The sequence below is a fragment of the Vigna umbellata genome, chromosome 8, assembly GCF_029865625.1.
Source record: "Vigna umbellata cultivar VRB3 chromosome 8, Vumbellata_1.0, whole genome shotgun sequence".
NCBI lineage: Eukaryota > Viridiplantae > Streptophyta > Magnoliopsida > Fabales > Fabaceae > Vigna > Vigna umbellata.
The window spans coordinates 44,149,634-44,169,918 of NC_142172.1; the positions used below are offsets into that span (position 1 = coordinate 44,149,634).

Below are 20,285 nucleotides of genomic sequence, written 5' to 3' on the forward strand. Positions count from 1 at the left end.
ATGGTGCATGTATTTATGAGTAACATCTGAAAGCCATAATTTCTTTTCAAAGAAAATTGGATTTGAAAATCTGATGTGGAACCACTGGTTTAAAAGTTCTTTCATTTTATTAGAAAGTGTTAGAATGTCACCTTTACTACCCAATTATCTACAAAGAAGTCCACTATAAGAAGATATTTGTTTTTTTAATTTAGTCGGATTAATTTTGTACTGATAAAGAAACTGAAAATTTAGAATCTAATGAAAATAGTTCAGCTCAAATAATTATTTTTTTCAAAATTAATACCAAATTACTATTTGAATCAAATTCAATTCCTTTAAGACTAAATTGAACTATTTTTTTCACTAGATACGCGAAAGAGAGATTAAAAGTAAAGGTTTTTTTTATTCTTTTATGTAGAAACTGTCTGGTTTTTTATTCTTTTATGTAGAAACTGTTTGGTTTTTATTATAATTTGGTTCATTTCGGTTCTTAAATAGCCAAGCTAAACTTAAAGGTGTCCAGCTTGGGAGACTTATTCTTTTCACCACCCCCAACTGCTTCCTACACTATTTTTAGTTTTTTTCTTATTCTAAAAATATCTTATAGTTAAATTTTTTTAATTTTATCATTTAACTTTATTTTTCTTTTTTAAACCTTAATTTTGAAGTTTTTATCCTTTTACTTTTCTCATTCTCTGATTACACATAAACTACACTTTTTCTCTTCTTTTCTTTTTCACATAGAGAGTCCTCACCTCCTTTCTTTTCTCTTCGTTTATTCTTTCTTTGCACATCTGTTGAAGGCTCAACGAATTTTCCACATCCGTTCAAGCATTTGCATTTTAACTCTTTTAATTTTTGTTTTGTTTTCAGTTTATTAATTTTTTTGTAAATTTTAATTTCTAAACATTGTAAATGTTTATTTGTATTGATTTTATATAATTTAATAATTTTTGTAATATTTTTTATGTATAAAAAAATTATTAAAAAATAAAACAAATCATTGAAAGAGAAAAGTGAGGGGTGGAGGCTGCAGAATTAAAGTTTTAAAAAAGTGAAAGGGTTGGATCTTGATTTACATCAACTCTACAAAACTTTTAACTATGACAAAATGGGAATGGAGAGCTACAAGGAGCAATTTGCAGCAATATGTGGTGGTGGAGTGAGTAAACCTCCCAGTCTGGTTTGGATACCCGTGACACTTTAGGCCACTAAAACAGAATGTGAGGTTTTTATTCTGCACACACGTTTTTTTCTTCTTGCACTCCCATAAAGCCTGTAAATCCCAAACTATCTCTCTTTAAAATTATAATAAAAACATCTCCACCTCGTATTTTTTGGGATAGAGGGTTTTTAAATATATTTTTAATTTTGAAAATACTTTCTGAAAACTCAATCCGAAATATATAAAAAATATATTTCGAATGAAATGTTTTGAAAGGTATTTTTATATGAAATATTTAAAACACTTAATTCGGAAATACCTTCTCTTCCCAGTAGATGAAAGAAGATGAAGATAATGAAATAGATGGTTGCATCCAAAATATATATTTTTTTTCTTGAATGGTTGTTCTGAAACATATTTTCCAGATATGAAAATGTCTTCCAAAACAATCAATACCAAAAAAAAAAATAGATTTGATATTCCTTCTAAGTAAAGAAATTTCTTTCAGAATATTCAATCTTAGCTTAATATGTCGAATTGAATATATTAGAAGGTAATTTCAGATATAAAAATACATTCTTAAACACTATATTGTACTTTTATACTTTTCAAATTAAATATTTTGAAAAATATTTTATAAATCTATAAACACCTTTCAAAAATATCCAATCTAGAAAATGTTAATAAAAAAGGAGATGCAGATATTTTATTATAATTTTTATGAATATAGAAATTACACATTTTGTAGAAGTGTAGAAAGAAAAAAGTGGGGTACAGAGAATAAACACCCTTCTCCGTTATAAAGTTGGGCTTTGTTTAGTGCTCTGCTCTTACTTTTGGGCTCTTTTGGTGTGGCTTCTTTGTTGTGCAAACCAATATTTTCGAAACAAACGGATTTATATTACTAGGTAGCCCATTCGGCCACAGGTTTTTTCTCAGTTCAAATTCTACCGTCTGTCGTTAGAATAAAGTTGGCGTGTCTTGATAATACTGTATTTTTTATTTTAGTTAAATTTTCTAACTTAAGTTATCAAGTTAATATTTCTATCTCAAACCCCTCTTTTCTTTAAAAAAAAACTTTATTTCTGCCTAAACATAAAAATGGAGTAATCCTTATAAAACCTTTTAAACCTGATGTTTTTATATAATATACAAAGTTTTAACCTTGATCCTGGCGTTGTGTCCTGAATATTAGGATGCTTATTCTTTGTTAATAAGAACAATAGTATTAACGGTGACGTGAAGGTTTGTCGTGAAGTCCGCAAAAGTCCTGGCAGTAAAAAATATTATGTTTGTGGTTACATTACGAGTATCGAAGCATTAGACAATATATTAATATATATTAATGTTGAATAAGATAATGATAGGAAGCAAGGCATATAATTGTTAACAGTAGAGTATATAATTATTCGCCGCAGGTAAATAATACTTAGGAAGCAATCCAAGTCAGCAAAGCATATTGAAATTTGTGTCCACGTGATTCAGATCACATTATGGCTTGTTGATTATATCATAATAATTAAAAACAGTAAATCAATGTTACAATAGTCGTACACTTTGGTTTTATAAGTAGTTTAAATTTCTTGGTCCATAGAGAATTTAAGTATCAGTGGTGGGGATTATTTTCACACCCAAAAAAAAAATATTATCTTTATTGAGTTGTTTGTAAGATTTTGAAAGCACGTGTAGTTCTTGAGTACTGTGTTCAATTGAGACAATGGGCAATTATTAAAGCAAGCCAAGACAAGACCCTCCTCCATTAGTTCATCATAACTGCTCCTATTATTTTAATAAAATAAATGGTTGGCCACTCCCAGGGTGCTCGTGCTTTCAAACTTTGGGCCTTTGGAGCCTGATTTGTTCGCTGCACTATCTCAAGCACACATTATCTACATTATGTCAGGAAACAATTTACAACTCCAAATCTTTCACCATTACAATGTTTCACACAGTAATATATCTAAACAATCTACCATTAGATTAAATCTTTATTATTATTAGCAAGATCCAAGATTTAATGTCTGCCCATAGAACATATGCAGAATAATTATCTTTAAAACATAATATACAAATACATGTATATATTGTGATTAGTAAATTACTCTGCCACTTATAATATTAAATTTTTTGGATTCTGTTAATTGAGCTGATGGTCAAAGTAATGTTGTTAAAATATGTTAGAATTTGTGAGTCAGTTTATTTCACAACAAATTTGGACCGAGTTAAATTGAAAAAAAATTTAAATTTTAATACATGATAATTTTGAATCTAATTCACTAAGAACTTGGTTTATTCAAATTAAATCCGTAATAAGTTAGATTAGTTTATCAATCTATCTAATTTTTTTAATGAATATGTTTTGTTAGGTTAATTATTTTATAAAATATTGAATCTCGCATGATATTATTTTTATATAAAATAATTAAACAATATCAACAATCCACCAATCAATACTTACTAACTCAATTTTTAATTTTTATGTAAAAATAACTTTGAATCATTATAAAACAGTTAAAAAAATTGTAATATTTTTATATGATTGGAATTTTGTGCTTGATTAATTATAGATCTAATTTAATGTCATTTTTATTTATTTATATTTAAATTAAAAAAATTGTTATCTTTTAATTAAAAAAACTTGTAATAAATGAATCAAATTGAATTAATTTTATAAATAATCATCTGTAATAAATCAAACCAGTTCAAGTCGGTAACATTTTGAGAACACTACGTCAAAGTTTACATGTTTACAATGTTTTTACTCAAATACAGAGTAATTAATATATATAATACATTTTATAGTTAGAAGGAGTATTGAGACGGTGTAAAATTTGACACGTAAATATGATTTTAAAGATAGGATACATACCAATTGTTGTTTGATTGATATGAGTGGTTGTCGTTGAGTGAATAGCTGTGTTTTTGTTAAGTATGAAGTGACGATTTTATTACTCCACGGCTACAAAAACATAAGTGGTCAAAAATTTATAAATGATTTTAAAGTTGGTAAATTAAAACTTTTCCCGGGAGTTGCTAAAAACTGTCATATCATATTTGCGGCGGAATAGGGTTTGGTAGAAATTGCGAAGCTTAAGACAAAGGTTTGAGGAGGTGATACTTGTCTCCTTTTTCACACTACCATAATTATTTTAAGTCATGATTAAGACATGTTCCTATGCTAAAACATTAATTCAAATTAAATTGCAAATTATGATCTCAAAATTCATGATTGATGCAAATCATCATTTTTTGTTTTAACCTTATATGACTACACATCGTATCGATCTTTAATTTAAGAAGTGTATTGAAATAGGATTTCGAATATTTTAAAAAATTGATATACAAAATTTGATGATAGGTGGTAGTAAGTCTCCTAATGAACGGTCGGCACCTGCGGAAGGGCTGGGAACACCATTTAATGGTGGGGCAGCGCATCATTGAATATTTGTCCCCACTCCTCTCTTTCCGTCTCTGGTTCCGTCTCTAGCTAATACACTATTTTCATTGTTTTTCTCAATTATTCTCTTCAAATTCATATTTGCTACTTCTTGGAAGTTACTCCTCTTAATTGTTTCCGTTATCATTCTTTGACGTTTACTGCTAACTTCTTTGTATTTCCACCCCTTCTTAATTATGCCAGATTTAAATATTTCACATTAAATAATAAATGATAATTATAGTATTTTTAATAAATTTATTACTTTAATAAATACATTTCTATAAATGATGAAGAAAATAATTAATTTAAGTATACGCTATGAAAAAATAATAATTAATGTTTTATTGGAAGATAAGATATAAAATTCCGTTACATGATTAAATCTTAAAGAAGCTTTAAAAATTAATTAAAAACTCGCTAACCACGTTATCTTAGATATAGTTTTTTAAACGAATAAATCGGTTTGGGTTTTAAATAACCAGACTAAATCACACATTCTGTTTATATATTATACATATGATAATTTATGTTTTTGAGCTAATTAATAAATCATGATCATATACATAAGTGTGGCTTTTAATCTTTTTTAATGAATTGATTGTATCGTACTTACACTTTATTTATATTTAACAACGTATGATTATAACTTTGCAGTACGGTTTTTAATTATGAATTAAATGGTTTGTTTATGAATATAAAACAAAATAAAAAATATATGATAATAATTATACGAAGACACGCGTAATAAAATGCGAGAGGTTGGTGAGCAGAAGTTATTGAGAACTTATTATGTGTCTCGTAGAGATGAGAGAAAAGGACAAAAGAAAGATAATTTATTTTGCATTTTGATGTGAGCAGGAAAATTATCTGTTAAAGAAATTATAAAAAGTAATGAAAATGATGAATGAGATAGTATATAAAAGAAGCAACGGGTAGGTATAAAGTAAAATAATTGAAAAATTGATAGATATTTTAAAATAAGGAAGTATAGAAATGTATTAGCTAAAGTGGGCCCCTTTGCCTTCTTAAAGAAACTATATATAAGACGAAAGCAAGTTTGATATGATCATGTGAAGCAACTATATTTTAATAAAGATTTGAAGTGAAATATAATTAAATGACTTTAATAGAAATCGTTGTCGAAGATGAGTGGATGGCAATGACCACATCCGAAAAATTAAAAAAAATATTAAGATGTGTGTTAATCTGGGAGAATCCTGTGTCTGTACAGAAAAGAAAAAGGAGAGAATGTAGTCTCGTTATCCTCTGGATCGCATCTCATTCCGATCTATTTGTCGACCATATGATTTGTGGAGTAATCTTCAATCACAGCGACCAATAGGATCTTGTGAGAATTAAATTGTAGTGCAAAAGGAAGAACATCATAGCACCCATTTTATGCATACGAATTTACCCAATTTTAAAAGACAAAGAATAAATTTAAGAGAAAATCTCCCAAATAATGCTGAACGAACGAGAACTTTAACAATTGTTTGTACCAATGGAGTTAGATTTGATTGTAGTGGTTATTCTCTCGTGACATGAGACACGAACAATTGCCGTATTTCTCTGTTTGAATGAGAATTATAAGACAAAATACTAAATAAAATAGTAATTATTGATACGAGTGATAATAACTTCACTGCCACAATATTATATAATTCTTATTTAAAAAATTAATTGAGTTTTAAGAATTTCAAAAATTTCAAATATTTAATTATTTTTTTATTAAAATATTTTTATTAAATGTTTTAAGTTTTCTTGATATTATAAGTACCTGATTTTTACTATATATTAACTTTAAACTAGAGTAATTTTATTATCAATATATTACTATTATTAATCAATTAATTAAAATGAATTATCTTATATATATACATATATATATATCATTTATCTCCTAAATTGATGTATTTTTTATGTTAAATAATCTAATAACTCGAGTTCACTAGTTAAAAATTTAATTATTTCTTATTACATTATAGTACCATGTGAAGTAGTTATCATTATTAATTAATGTATTTAATATTAAAGTAATGAAACCTTTTCTCATTTAAATATTATAGTATCTTTTGAAGGTATCATTTTAACTATTAGATCGAAAAAAAAATCAAACTGAAGAAAACAAAAGATTTAACAAGTGAAAAGAGAGAAGTTAAAAGTTTTTAAATTTGATCTTTCGATTATAAATTTTAGTATAAAAGGACTTATTTAAACAATAATAGTTTTTATAGTTAATAATATAATCGGTAGTTGTATCACTACTAAAAGAAACAGCTATACGTGGAATTTGCTCCTCTGTTTGGAGTACACTGAGAATAAAAAATTGAAAAAAAAAATGAAAGTGGAAAGTCAGAGTTAGAAGCTAACAAATGGTAAACAAAGAAGAAGTTAAATTTGAATTTAAGAATTTAAAATAAGTAGAAAATAAACTCTATTTAAAATAACGAAAGCAGATTTGTTGGGACAACATACACATCATATAAAGTATCATAATTTTCCTTAAAAAAATCACAATTGAAATAAAAAATATAAAGAATTAAGAAAAAAACATGTAAGGAATAAAATATAAGGACACATAGAAAAGGTTTTGTTTTTGTTTTAAAAACAGGTCAGCAAGTTATGGATATGGATGGAATTTGTGCCTTTTCTCCCAAATATAAATAAGCAGAGGAGAAGCGAAAAGAGATGTTGCATCAAAATCAAATCATGCGTGTGGCTGTGTGGCTCGTGGGCAAGAAGTGCTCAGAAAGTAACCCATTTCTTTTCTCTTTTCTTCTCTGTTGTGTTGTGTATATGGTGGTGGAGGGCAACCCCATTTTCTGCTCCTAACTCAAACTGACATATTATTTCCACCTTTTCTATTTAATGCTTTCTGTTTTGGTGCTAAAGGGAGAGAGGAAACGCAGGTATGCCACTTTAGAGATATCTTTTTTTAACTCTAACACAATTTTGTCATTCTTTCTAGAGGGAAGGGGCAGATAGATTCATACGCTTCATTTTGGATTTCAAACAGTGACCACGGTGTGTTCAATCTGGTTCCGATTTCACCAATCTTCTGGCAAAGTTTGAAAAACCACTGTCATGGGTTTCGTTTGGTTTGATCTTCAGAATCCAAGCCTCCCTCCGAGCGCTAAAATTATCTACCCATTTCCGCCATACGCTCCAGAACAGAAGTAAAATGTACGGTGTGCATTAAAGGCTTCATCTTTTCCACCGGAAGTGGGTTTTAATGGGTGAAGTTTACACAACTTTGCATTCTCTGAATTTTAAATACCCCGGAGCCATTCTCCCTCTCTGCAACTTCTTCTGCCAGTGACTGTTAGAAAATCTGTCTGTGGTTTCCCTTTTCTCGATCCCTGTCTCAGCACAAGTTCCCATAGTCAAACCCATTTCTTCTAGTTTTAAGGTATAAACATGGAAAAACAGCAAAAATATAAATTAAATGATTTAACAGTTAAAATAGTTAATTTATATATTTTATAAAATTATATTGTCAATATATATTTGTAAAACATATACAAAAGAGCAATGAAACAAATATGGTTCAGCAATAGCTACTTTACATACCTGTTCCCTCCTTGTCTTTGTTGGAAAAAATTGAATAATATGTATGTTTTTTATCCAAAGTCGAGACATACCCGGAAATTGAGGATATTTGTCATTGTAGAGCAGTGGATTCATTTGGTCGATTTCTTTTCAACAGTAGAAGCCAATGGTTTAGATAAGGGAAGGGTCCCCTATGGTCAGTATTCTATGTTGACCATTCTTTCTGGGTGCAAGTTGAGTGTACATAAGGAGAGATTGAAAGGGACTGGCAGAAAATAATTAGTCTGAATTGAAGATTATATTTTGAGTATCTGCCCTCTATTTGTGGTCAACTACAGTTTAGAAATCATTGAATTCAAGGAACTCACTTACCAACACAATTTATGCCACTCCATGAAATCTTGTCAAGAATCTGTTCTGAGTTACGATTACAATTATTAATATTATTATGAGCAATGGAAGTATTAATTAATTTAAGTGAGGATCCCACCAGCATTTTCTCTGTGAAATTGTTATTGAATGAAGGTGAAAAGTCGAACCCCCATGATTAGTTATGGCGACACTTTGTTAAGTATGGTGATAGAGGTGAGATTTTGAGTGTCACAGAGAGACACAGAGAGAGAGAGAGAGAGTGAAACTGTAGAGGCAGCTTGTTCCACTTTCTCAAGTAATGAAAGGACAAGTATTTATCCAAAACACATGTGAATTGCTTCTCTCTTATTTCCTTTTCAGACATTGTTGGGAAAGCTTTACCCCGTTACTTTGTCCCTTCATACTATTAAATATAAAAACTTTTGAAGTTGCCACCAACGCCTAATGGAGACAACGCCTGCGACGTGGACTCACCTCTTTGCCTTAAATGCATGGACCTTCCAATTAGGCCTCGCATCTTTATTATTTATGCTGTGGGCTACCCCACACACATCTTACCCTCACCTTTCTTCATCCATTTAATATCTGCAATCTCCTTCTTTTCACACTCATTCTATATACATTTATTTTCTCCTTTAGCTTCAATCAATAGGGAAAAGAGAAATACAACAGTACTCTTCCTTTTCATTGCGATTACTTTTTCTTCACCATACGTCTATTCTTCCCCCTCACTAATCATGCATTCAATGACTCACCATGGATATGTAACAAATGGAGACAAACACCTTACATCACATAAAAAATACGTACTCCTACAACCAAAAATAGTTAGTGGATACCATTTCTACACAGTACTACTCATTTTTTTTCCTCCTTTTCAAACCTATAACTCTCGTCCAAGGTTAATAATGAAAAGGAAAGTTGGGAATTAATAATGTGATACAGTAAACTGAATTCAACTTTTTTATCCTCTGTAACTCATCAATCAAAAATGGGGAAGCGAAATAGCTTTGTGATGTAATGCAAGTAACTGAGATGATGGATGGATGCATCACAAGTTCCAAAACCAATAACCTTGCAATGAAATGCAAGTCATTATTCATTGTCTGGTAATGTTTCCATGTTTTACCCCTATCCGATGTTACACGTTACAGAATTAATGAAGTAGTGAATGGTGTGTACTTTTTTTTTCAACGAAGGTTCCTAATAATGTAGAAAATTGAACATGTGAAAGTTGTTTTGAAAATTCTGCAAGGCTCCTCCTAGTGAGATAGAGATGAAACCACTAGATATATAGAAATTAATTTATGTTGAACTTGTAGAAAGGCTGAAGCTATTGGAAGTGACATATTTATGAAGATTAATTAAGAAAAGTTATGGATGGTTATGTAGCGAGTAGCCAACTGAGTTGTTATAAAGATGTGTGTGTACAGAGAGAAATGGTAAGTATTTTGAAAAGGGAAAATAGGTGTGAAACGAGAAGAAGGAGGGAGTTTGAAAATGTGAGGGAAGGGAAAAGTTGAATTGTAGGTTGAGTGTGATGAGTTATATATATACTGGGTATGTATGTATGTATGTATGATGCTCAACTAACATAAATAATGATTAAAAAATAGAAAGGAAAAGAGTGTTTGGAGTGGGGACAGGAAGGTGCGATAAGTCATAGTTGATTATAGGTGTGGTGAGATTGAGGCTTATCTTTCAGTGTTCACAAATTGGTAATGGAGAGAGGGGCATGGCATGGGGACTTTGCTTATTCCATTAATTGATTCCTTTCATGGGTCCCTCTCAAACGGAAAAGGACACAAAATATTGTCTTTTTCGGTTTATCAAGAGGGAACCAACTCAAGATCTCTATGCTTTTATCTTTGGCCCCTCAAAATACAAACAGATAAGCGAATAAATGAATCACTCGATAAACCTTTCACTCTCCATTCCTATAATATTATTATCATTATCTAATATTTACCCACTCCACCTTTTTCTATTATTATTTTTTAAAATTAAAAGTTGTTTTCTGCCATTTCAGTACAGGGAAGAAGAAGTAGATCCATTCCCTTTATGGCGATGGAAAAGGGATATTTAAAAAGAAATCCACGTCAGTCTGTACCTAAGTAAATGTTTTGCAATTGTTGAGGGTATTAAAATGTGATTAGGATAAAGAGAATGGAAACACGTGTAGAAGGGTATTGACATTGTGACAGGTGGGAAGTGAGGACCCGCAATAATGTGTTGGTTATAAAGGGCGTAAGCGGTGTGATTGCTGGAGTGGGGACCTGGATGTCATGGAGGGCAAACATGGAAAGCAATTTGCTCTTATTACGTGGAAGGAAAAAGAGCCTACCCTACTACTACCAAGTACTACTACTACTACCACCAACATTTAATCTCATTTTATAATCATAAATTATATTATATGAAAATGATAAAAATATAGATATGATATGATAATACCGAGAGAATAGTTAGACATCTGCTATAAATCCGTCAGCCACGTGTGCGATGTTGACAGTAAAGACCACACATCTCAGCTGAGGAAAGCAGAAGAAATTGTCTAACTCGGTGGAACTTTGTGCCTATCTTTACCACATTACCACATGATCAGGACCACGCCATCCTTGCGCCAATCAACCAACCAACCAACCAACAAACCATCCTTCCTAGTCTTCCCCATTCAATTTCACTCTCCTTGCTAGTGCTTTTCACACTCACTCCTAATCTCTGTCGCCGCCCACTCAATCTTTCACTACAACTCTCGGTCAAAAACATAACCGATGCAGGAATCAGGGAAATCATCTTTTCATCTATAAATTAAACAATAAATTGAGGGTTACTATAATATATGATCAGCCACCCACGTACATATTCATCCTTCCCCATACACTTTGTCAAAAAGATGTTTGCTGCTCTAGTAGCCCTAGTAGACAAATATAAAAAAAAATTAAAAATTAAAAATAAAAAAAGAGAGGAGAAAGAACATGTAAGTAAACTCCATTACATCCCCAAAAGAAGAAAAGGTGGATCTTTCCCTTCCTTTCCTCCATCTTTTTCCCCCACCATATCAACCACATTCTTTTAAAAAACCAATCGAATTTTGATTAGACTTCACCATCAACCTTGTCAGATTATAAACACAAGGGCACAAACAAATTACTAAACACAATTCGGGCACATCAATGGTCTGGTCGATTTCGCCATCCAAAATTTTTACGAATCCAATTCATTCTCTATCTTCGTTGGCCGTCACCAAACTCCAGCCAGCTCCTTCCACATCTGCTCAAAGCTGCATCAGCATAACACTTTCCCCCACCATGGACACGACCCCTTCTTTCAATTCAAAATCATATGCCAATTCACATGATTCCACTCGAGCTACTTTTCTTCTTTGATCCCCGCAAGCACGGGGGTGAGCAACCAAAGGATATATATTTCATTCTCTACTCACCCGCAGGTTGTTTCTGCTCCGCTGGCTTCACTTGAACCGGGGGCACAGAATGAACATGAGCATAAGAAAAGCCAGTAGGAACGAACTGAGGGTGGTTCCCAGAGGGTTGCATTGCAGCAAACTGCGCGGGATGCAAAAGCCCCTGCGTAGGCAAGGCACTGCTGCCTTTCACATTGTTTGCGGCAGGGGAATTTCCGGAAGAACCTGATCGCTGCATCTGCTCAGGGCCACGCCGTGGAAGATAATAATTACTTGGAACGGTGGTGGTGGAAGTGGAGCTGTTGGATTGTGAATGCACGTAAGGATTTGAGAAGTAAAGTTGGGCCTGTGGCAATACTTGCTTTGATATCTGCTGCTGCTGCTGCTTTTGTTGCTGTGGCAATTGGGATTTACTCCCAGTGCTGGAAGAGGGAGTTAGCTGAGGGACATTGAGTATTGACGGCACATTCCTGCCACCAACAGGTGACGATTTTCGAGCAGGCACGGGAGTGTTCTTGGCTTGCTGGGAGGACAAGGAAGAACTTTGGCTTATCTTATTGCTGGCTGTTGAAGCAGAAGTTGTCCTTGGGCTACCAGTGTTTTTGGACATTGAAGAAGTGGTTGGTGAACCAACCATGACTGGGGGAGATGGGGACTGGGTGGAACTTGCAGGTTGCACTTGTGCTGTGGATGATTTGGGATTTGTTGCAAAAGATATTTGGGTATGAGGTTGCTGGGAACGAGCCTGCTGCTGTGGAAGATTTTTGACTGACGACGCTGGTGCAGTTGAAGCCATGGATGGAGGTGACTGCGAAGTGGTTGTTGCCCTTACATTGTTCTTCCACTGAGCGGAATGACCCACGGCGCTGCTGCTCTGAGGAAACGCCGATACAGCATTAGGAAACTTGGTTGCCATTGAAGATGTAGAAGGGAGGTTATCCGAGTACACATTGCCATTGCTTGATGGGGTCTTGGTGCGAGAAGTGGCTGCAGCAGCAGCTGCAAATTGGTTCTGCTTCTGATGCTGCTGAATCATTTGATTTCGCTGCATCTGTTGCGGAGTAGTGGCTGCATTTGTGCTTATCGCAGCAGGCATAACAGAAGCAGAAGCCCGGGAAGAAGCAGAACCGATGTTGAGGTTACGACCAGAGGTATCAACGACATTGTTGCCACCGGATATTGACGTTAGTGAAGGATCAGTTACGTCAGGCCTACCGAATGCGATGGATTGCCCCATTGTTGCTGGAATTTTCCCGGACATTGCTTTTCTCTCTTCGTCTATATTATTAGAAGTATTAACATTTTTCCCTTCCTCCGCGGTATGATAATTTTTCTTCAACTGGGCACTGGCAGCTTGTGCAGCTGCCATTATATGATAATTATGATTGCTCTGCATGATTGAATGATTTTGTGCGATAGATGAGAGGTCAAGACCAGGGGGGGCTGAAGCTCCGTTAATGGGTGCAAATGACATGGCAAACGCAGGAGCTGTTTCACCTCCAGCCTTTTGACCAGGGTGTTGCTGGGCTTGCTTTGTCTCAGTGTGACCACCATTGGAACCTGCACCACTTATTGAGGTAGGTGTCATCAAAGCAAAGTTCGGTGTCTGCATAGGCAATGCAAAATTTGGCCCATAAATGTTCATGGTAGCACGAGTAAGACGACTGTCAGCAGTGGATGGACTGTCTTCACCACCCATCTCATACTCAATTTGGCGAGCTGGATGAGAAGTGTGATGATTCGGCCTCTGCTGAGGTTGCTGTTGCAATTGTAGTGGCTGTGATGGAGGGTTTTTGGAGACAGGAAAGCCTTGCAAGCTTCCAACCCCATTGGATCCAGTAGCAATATTATTAGGCTTCTGTTGCTGATTTTGGGCATGCTGCTTCTGAGAAGAGGAGGATCCACTAGACATACTTGTATTTTGATGGACCTGTTGGTTCTGCTGTGACTGAGCAGGAATTTGCTGCTGCTGAATCTGTGAAGGATGTATCATTTGAGAAGGATAGAATGAGCCATTGAAGAATGGAAAGGCCTGGGCATGGGGAGTCGCACGGTACCCAGGTGGACCACCAACATGTGCTGGAATAGGAAATGAGTAAGCATTATTCTGCAAAATGGCCAGGTACGGAGTTTCATTGCCAGGCATATTTGGATAGCTGAAACTCATTGTTGGGGCAGCCGCAGCAGCAGCACCTGTGCCAGAAGCATTTGGAGGGGCCGAATTGGAGACACTGGATGGTGTTCCATTGCTTGAAACTGGCAATGATTTCACAGAACCAGGCCTAACAGATGCGGCGGCCGCCGCTTGCTGCTGATTCAGTGGGAATATGAAAGTAGGGCCATGCTGAAATTTGCGACAAAGCACAAAAAAAAATTAAAAAATTTACAAGACAGAAGGGGGGAGACAAAAAGGGTTTACAGTTTTTGAAGACAGAAATCATACCAAGATATTACTAGGTGCGCCTGGGGGTAGAGCTTGCTGTAGCAAAATTTGCTTTCTTGATGAATTATCCACGTTGGCAGGTTGAGAGGCTTTATCCTTCCCCATATGTCCTGAAAACATGGAAACACCGTGTCCTTTGTCCTGAGAAGAGTTTGCAGCCCTGCCGGACACATTGCCGTGCAACTCTGTGGGGGGCACAACATTAAGATTGCTAGGCTTGGCGCCATACAGCGATGCAGAACCTGCTGCTGCTGGCCAGAATGGATTCATCCTCGCAATTTGCTGGTGATACAATATATTCCGAGCAATGTAGCAGTGGGTTGCACACCTTTTCGGCCGAGGCTGATTAAAAAGAAGATGAGGAGGCTGCAAATTTAAGACAAATTATTATTAAGAGTTCAATTCACATCGTTTGATAAAGAGTTTTTTAAGAAGGAACAAAAAAACACATACAGGTATAGCTGCAGATGTCACGGTAGTCCCATCCATGGATACAACTCCTTGCAGAGGGGTCATATATCTGCTAATAATGAGATGGGAAGAGGATCACATCAAATTTCCACAACAGTACAAATATCTGAAACAACAGTAAACACAATAATTGATCTCTCGCCGTACCCCATGGGAGGAAGCCCGCCAGGCCAGCTGGGAACAGACAACGGTAGAGGTAGAGAATTGGGTTGAACTGGAAATAGAGAGAAGAGAGAAACCAAGTAAGGCACCCAAAAAAACAAGAACAAAAGAGGGAAGTGAAGAAAGCCAGAAGAAGAACAGGCATTGTTAGCTTCAAAATTGAAAGTACCATTTTTCTCTGAATTTGTTTGCTGCTGCTGCTGCCTCTGAACGTTCTGATGTTGCTGCTTCTTGTTAACCATGCTACCAACATTACCAATAGGATCCCCCCTATCAGCTTTCTCCAAATCAAGCTGCAAGTCAATTCCTCTTTCTTTCTGCACAAGACCCGCTTTCTGAGAATCATTTTCTTCGGCCTTTGCTTTCACTCTCTCCATTTCAATAGCCATTGCTTCTTCCTTGTTCATTCTCAGTGCTTTTTCGTCCTCCTTCACCACAGGCTTCGCTTCCTGAACAAACCCAAACTCCTTAAGTACTGATTCTTATACGAAAAGATTCCATAGCTAATACATGGCCCACTTACCTTTTCTGCGTCAACCACCAAATTATTCTCCACATCCCTTTCCGGGGAAGACCTCAAGGGAGGAGGTGGTGCCTGGAAAAAAAAAATATCCCACCGATGAAAATCAATCATAAAAATACGGGGAATATCAGAGACAGATTAGGAAGAAAACGATAAGCACCATCAGATCTATCGGGAACTTCTCCTCCCAGTGATTTTCACTCTCGGATATAGATGGATTCCTGAAGAACCAAAAAATCAATAAAGAAAGATCAGGATTCACATTCAGCGCGAACTCAACACAAAAGGCTGAATGATTAAAGAAAAAAACGAAAAAGAAAGAGTAATAAAAGTCGATGCTGCTCACGCTTTAGTCGCTTTCACATCTTCACGGTCATCATCTGCTACTTGTCGTATAGGAGATTCCTTCTTGGGCGACTGAGGCACCACCACCTCACTCGACCCCACGTCTTTCTGCTTCTCCGCTTCCTCCGTCGCCTGCTTAGACTCCAACGAAGCGTTGCTCTCTGGCTTCACCGGCTCCGACGAAGCCTGAACCGTTTGAGAATTCACCAGATTGATCGCCTCTGTAACCGACCCAACGTTCTTATCTAAATTAGAAGAAAAGGTTTCAATCTTTGAGGGCTGATCGCTCTCGGCCTTCATCGTTGACGAAATGGGACTGCTACGGACGCTCAAGCTCGACGGATTCTCATCCTCGTGCTTCACCGGTCGCGGTCGTTTTCTCTTCGGAGCTGCAGAGTTAAATCCGAAAGGACTGTCAATACGAAACCAAAAAAGCAAAAAAAAAAAAAAAATTGCCGAGAGAAAGTCGCACCAACAGCAGACATGGGCGTGGCAGAAGAGCTCGAATTTTGGGGGTTGGAGATCGGTGACTTTGCATCGGTGGAAGATTTATTGGGTTCTCGGGAATCAAACTTAGAGGATTCGTTGGCGATGATTTCTTGTTTCGACGGTCCCTGAGGTTGTCTCATCATGCCGTACAACACTTCCGCGATCTCTATTTCGATCTCTTCCTGCGCCGAAGAAGACGGCTTCGAGGTCGTCGTTTTGGGTGGTCGAAACTTGGCTCCTCCATTCTGCTTCTACACTCATCAAAACAACACTGTTAGCACACTTACATCAATACCAACACATCACACCACAGTGAGATTCTCACACCCGGATACCGAAACTCACTATCTTCTTTCTAACCGAGGCGTTAGATGACGAAGGCGAGGCCGCCCTCACAGGGGAGGTCGACGGCTGTCGGTGATTTTGCTCCGCCACGATTCCGCTGCCGCTCGAAGCCCAGCATTCGTGCGACCTCTTCGTAGACGCTGCGAACAGAAACAGAAAAACAAGAAGAAAGATGAGCGCATCGGAACGCGGCGAATTCAGTGAGCGTTTGTGAATTGAGGTGGTTTTGCGGTTTTTACCGGAGCGTGCTTTCCGGGGGACGGAGACTCCGATCATCTCATCGGCGGCCTTCCACGTCGACGGCGGCGTTGGTCTAAAAACTTTCGCCGGAGGGAAGCTCTTCCGATGGTGGTTGGAGAGCGAGGAGGGGTTGAGCGGAAGCATTCTGACTGAGGCGCTACCACTGCCGCCGCCGCCATCCTCGTCGTCATCGTCGTCTTCGTCGTTGATACTCTCTTCCGAAGTGTCTTCTACGCCATCTTCTCTGCTGCTATGCATCAACCTATCTCCTCTTCTCTTCTTGCTGCGACCCAATCGATCTCTCTCCCTCTCCCTGTCCCTGTCCCTGTCCCTCTCGCGATCTCGATCCTTTTTCCCAGTCCCTCCTCGATCTCGCAACCTCGATGGCTCTTGCAGCTCCATCGTTCCATCTTCCTCTGCACAAAACAAAAAAAAAATAGAAAAGAAAAGCGAACAGCGAAACATGGTTAGAATCAAGGAAGAGGAAGCGAGGGAAGGGTAGGAAGGCTATTGAGATCTGAGAGAGAATTGCGAACCTGGTGAGTCTCTGAGACTGTTAGTTCTGTGCCTTCTTCTGGTTAAACCATTAGCGGCCATAGTGCTTCTTCTGGCTTCTCTAATCCTGTCCATTCCACAACAAAAATCCTCTCTTTCCGCCGAATCAGCTACACCCTCTCATCAACAACCATAATCACCTGCACCCCAAATTCGCAGACACGGAGAGAGAAATTTGATATTTGATATTTTCAACCCTCAAATTTGATTCTCTCCACAAAAGATCCTCTTTTCCTGTTATCAAAATTATCAGAGAGATCTTAGGGGGGGACTGCTATGTTATGCTTTGCTTATCTCTTTGTTTTCCCTTCTTCTTCTCTTCCTCTAGCTGCTGAGGCTGCACCACTCTTTCTTTCCCTTCTTGTGCTCCAATCTCATCTCTTTCCGCTATTTCACTCTCTGCCAAACCCACTCCAAAGACTCCTGGACGGTCACGATTCTCCACCGCGTCACCTGTTACAATCCCCACCTTTCATTTCTCCACCAATCCAACGGATCCCCTTTCCTCATGACATCATGGCACCACCTCAACCGTCCATCTCACCACTCATGCATTACACCTTTTAACCTTTTCAGCGCATCACCTCCACCTGTCCATTTCTCTCTCTAACTTTCCCATCTTTACTCACTGCCAATTTGGTATAATATCTTTTTGTTTAATTATTCAATTAATGCAACAAATTAATGTCTCATACTTTGAATTTTATTTTGCCGTTATTAACAGAGAATTATTTTTTTAGAAAAAAAACCTCCAATGGTCACCTGATATAACCGGTTGCCATGACTTTGGTAAAAGCAAACATGAGACACCACCATCACAAGGAATCTAGGTGACCGCAGAAAATATCGTTTCCACCGGTCAAATTCTTTGATTTGCTTCCATTATTACCCTTTCCAGTTTCTCTAATTTTTTAATTGATTGTATATATATTTTATATTTATATTTGTAATTTGAGAATAGACTACACTAGAGGGCCCACGTTGAAATAAATAAAAACCAAAAAAACATTTGTGTTCTACGGGCCGATCTGGGTTATCAGCACCACATGATTTTTCCATCGTTGGATGGGTCCGACGTGGCACTAGGTATTCAATGAAAAAACAAGCAGATTCCAACGAACCAGCGAGTCCGACATGGCACCTAAACCAAGAGGTTCGGGCGCGTCCATCGTCAAACCCAATCTCCACCGTCGAAGGTCTCTGATTGGACGGTTTGGATGAGCGCCGAAGCGAGAGTAACTCAGAGTCACGGTCACGGAACTTCCAAGGAGCGTGGGCCCACCAATAGCTGCCGATCTAGAAATTATTTTCTCTCCTTTGGCCTAATTGTCACGTTCGCGAGATGTGGTAGCTTCATGACATGTACATGGGTCCCACAATTAAACAATTCACAAATATTATGAAACTTATCTAATAGTAGTATCTAGTTGTTGAAAATTACACCGCAGTTAAAAACTAAATAAAAAATTAATTAAAAACCAAATGTGTTTAGTAATTAAATAAAACAGAGAAGAGATGGAGACAGCAAAACCAAACATGGTTTTTGTTTTGATGCACGCGCTCGTCAAGATTAAGTCCGTGCAATTGAATGAATTCCTTAAAATAATATGTACACGTTCTCTTGTTAAAAAACAAAAATTGATCGAGATGAAATTAAAGCTATATTTGAGGGAAGTTTATCGGTAAGAATAATTTAAAATGAAATTGAATAAAAGGATTTGGTTGGAGGAACGTGGCAGAGAAATTATGCAACATGTGGAGGTTGTGAGGAGGGTCGTTGGTAGGCTTGGATGTTGGTATTGGTTACACTTGGTTCCGGTTTTGATGAAGTAAATATCTATCTTGATTGTGAACAAACAAATGAAGGAAAAGATAGCGTCACCGGGGGAGACTCTGCTTCTCTGCTTTTAACTCCAAAAGGCAATACTAATTTTTATTTCAGGTCTTAAAAAACAGGTCTAATATCAGCGTGGAATGCGGAGAAAGTGTTACAAAGGAAAATGTTAAATAATAAAACCAGATTTAATTTTATAAGCCACAAGTCAGTGGAGGTATCCGACCTTTTCATTATAAAATATTATATTTTCAATTAAGCGTGCCACGTCAGAATGGACCCACTTCACACGTTGTCGTTTTGCGGGTGCTTTCATACTCTCTCTCTCACTGTCGTCAAATCCCATAGTTCTGCCATGTGTTCACCGGAAGTGCTACCTCAGATAGCCAACGTGGCTTCGTTTATGCCGTAGACACTATAAAGAAAACCCTAGCCGTCACAGCAGCGTCACTCTTCTCTCTTCGTTTCTCCCTTCCCCTTTCCTTTTCTAATCTTATTATTACTATTTATATTCATCTTTATTACTCCAATTTAATAAGTCACTTACTTTTTCAATTAATTATTAATTTACATATTTAAAAATATTTAATCCATACACCACTTCTTCTGAGTCCGTGTTTTCACAATTCTCCGATTTGCCCTAACCTCAATCTTTGGATTAGAGTGTGTTTTTACACTTATCTTGTGTTCCTTGCCAGTCGAAAAGGATTTCACAAAAGCCATGCCGCTATCAGTAAATACTTTGAAGCCCGCAATTTATTTTCTTGTGGAATTGCCCCTTTCGTTATATTAAAAAAATTAAATATATCGGTTCCCATAATTTATCTATCTGAAATGAAGAATGGAATTCTTGCACGGATTCTTTTCTATGATTCTTATAGAAACAAAAAATATGAAATCAAGTATGGGATACGATGAAAAAATAGTAAGAAACCCATGAAGTATTA

The 20,285-nt window shown here is 36.5% G+C and overlaps 1 protein-coding gene and 1 long non-coding RNA gene across 3 annotated transcripts; one reads left to right on the top strand and one right to left on the bottom strand.

Moving 5' to 3' along the window:
* The first annotated feature begins 7,052 nt into the window (after nt 1-7,052).
* On the top strand, nt 7,053-8,215 carry LOC148194788 (uncharacterized). Its single transcript, XR_015781548.1, has 2 exons — nt 7,053-7,338; nt 7,555-8,215. It is a non-coding gene; the product is annotated as an uncharacterized LOC148194788 (long non-coding RNA).
* A 3,075-nt stretch (nt 8,216-11,290) lies between these two features.
* TIC (time for coffee) lies at nt 11,291-17,946 on the bottom strand. Of its 2 annotated transcripts, none has more exons than XM_047324796.2 (12): nt 17,486-17,946; nt 16,949-17,365; nt 16,710-16,849; nt 16,348-16,615; nt 15,877-16,264; nt 15,691-15,751; nt 15,531-15,602; nt 15,177-15,456; nt 14,993-15,059; nt 14,828-14,897; nt 14,375-14,740; nt 11,291-14,275 (listed from the first exon to the last, which is right to left on the bottom strand). In XM_047324796.2, the coding sequence occupies exons 1-12, from the start codon at nt 17,577-17,579 to the stop codon at nt 11,945-11,947; spliced, it is 4,554 nt and encodes a 1,517-aa protein (XP_047180752.1). In that variant the 5' UTR covers nt 17,580-17,946; the 3' UTR covers nt 11,291-11,944. The 2 variants fall into 2 exon arrangements, with proteins under 2 accessions (XP_047180752.1, XP_047180754.1); XM_047324798.2 differs by having other exon boundaries at nt 14,828-14,894; nt 17,486-17,944.
* Between the last annotated feature and the right edge of the window lie 2,339 nt (nt 17,947-20,285).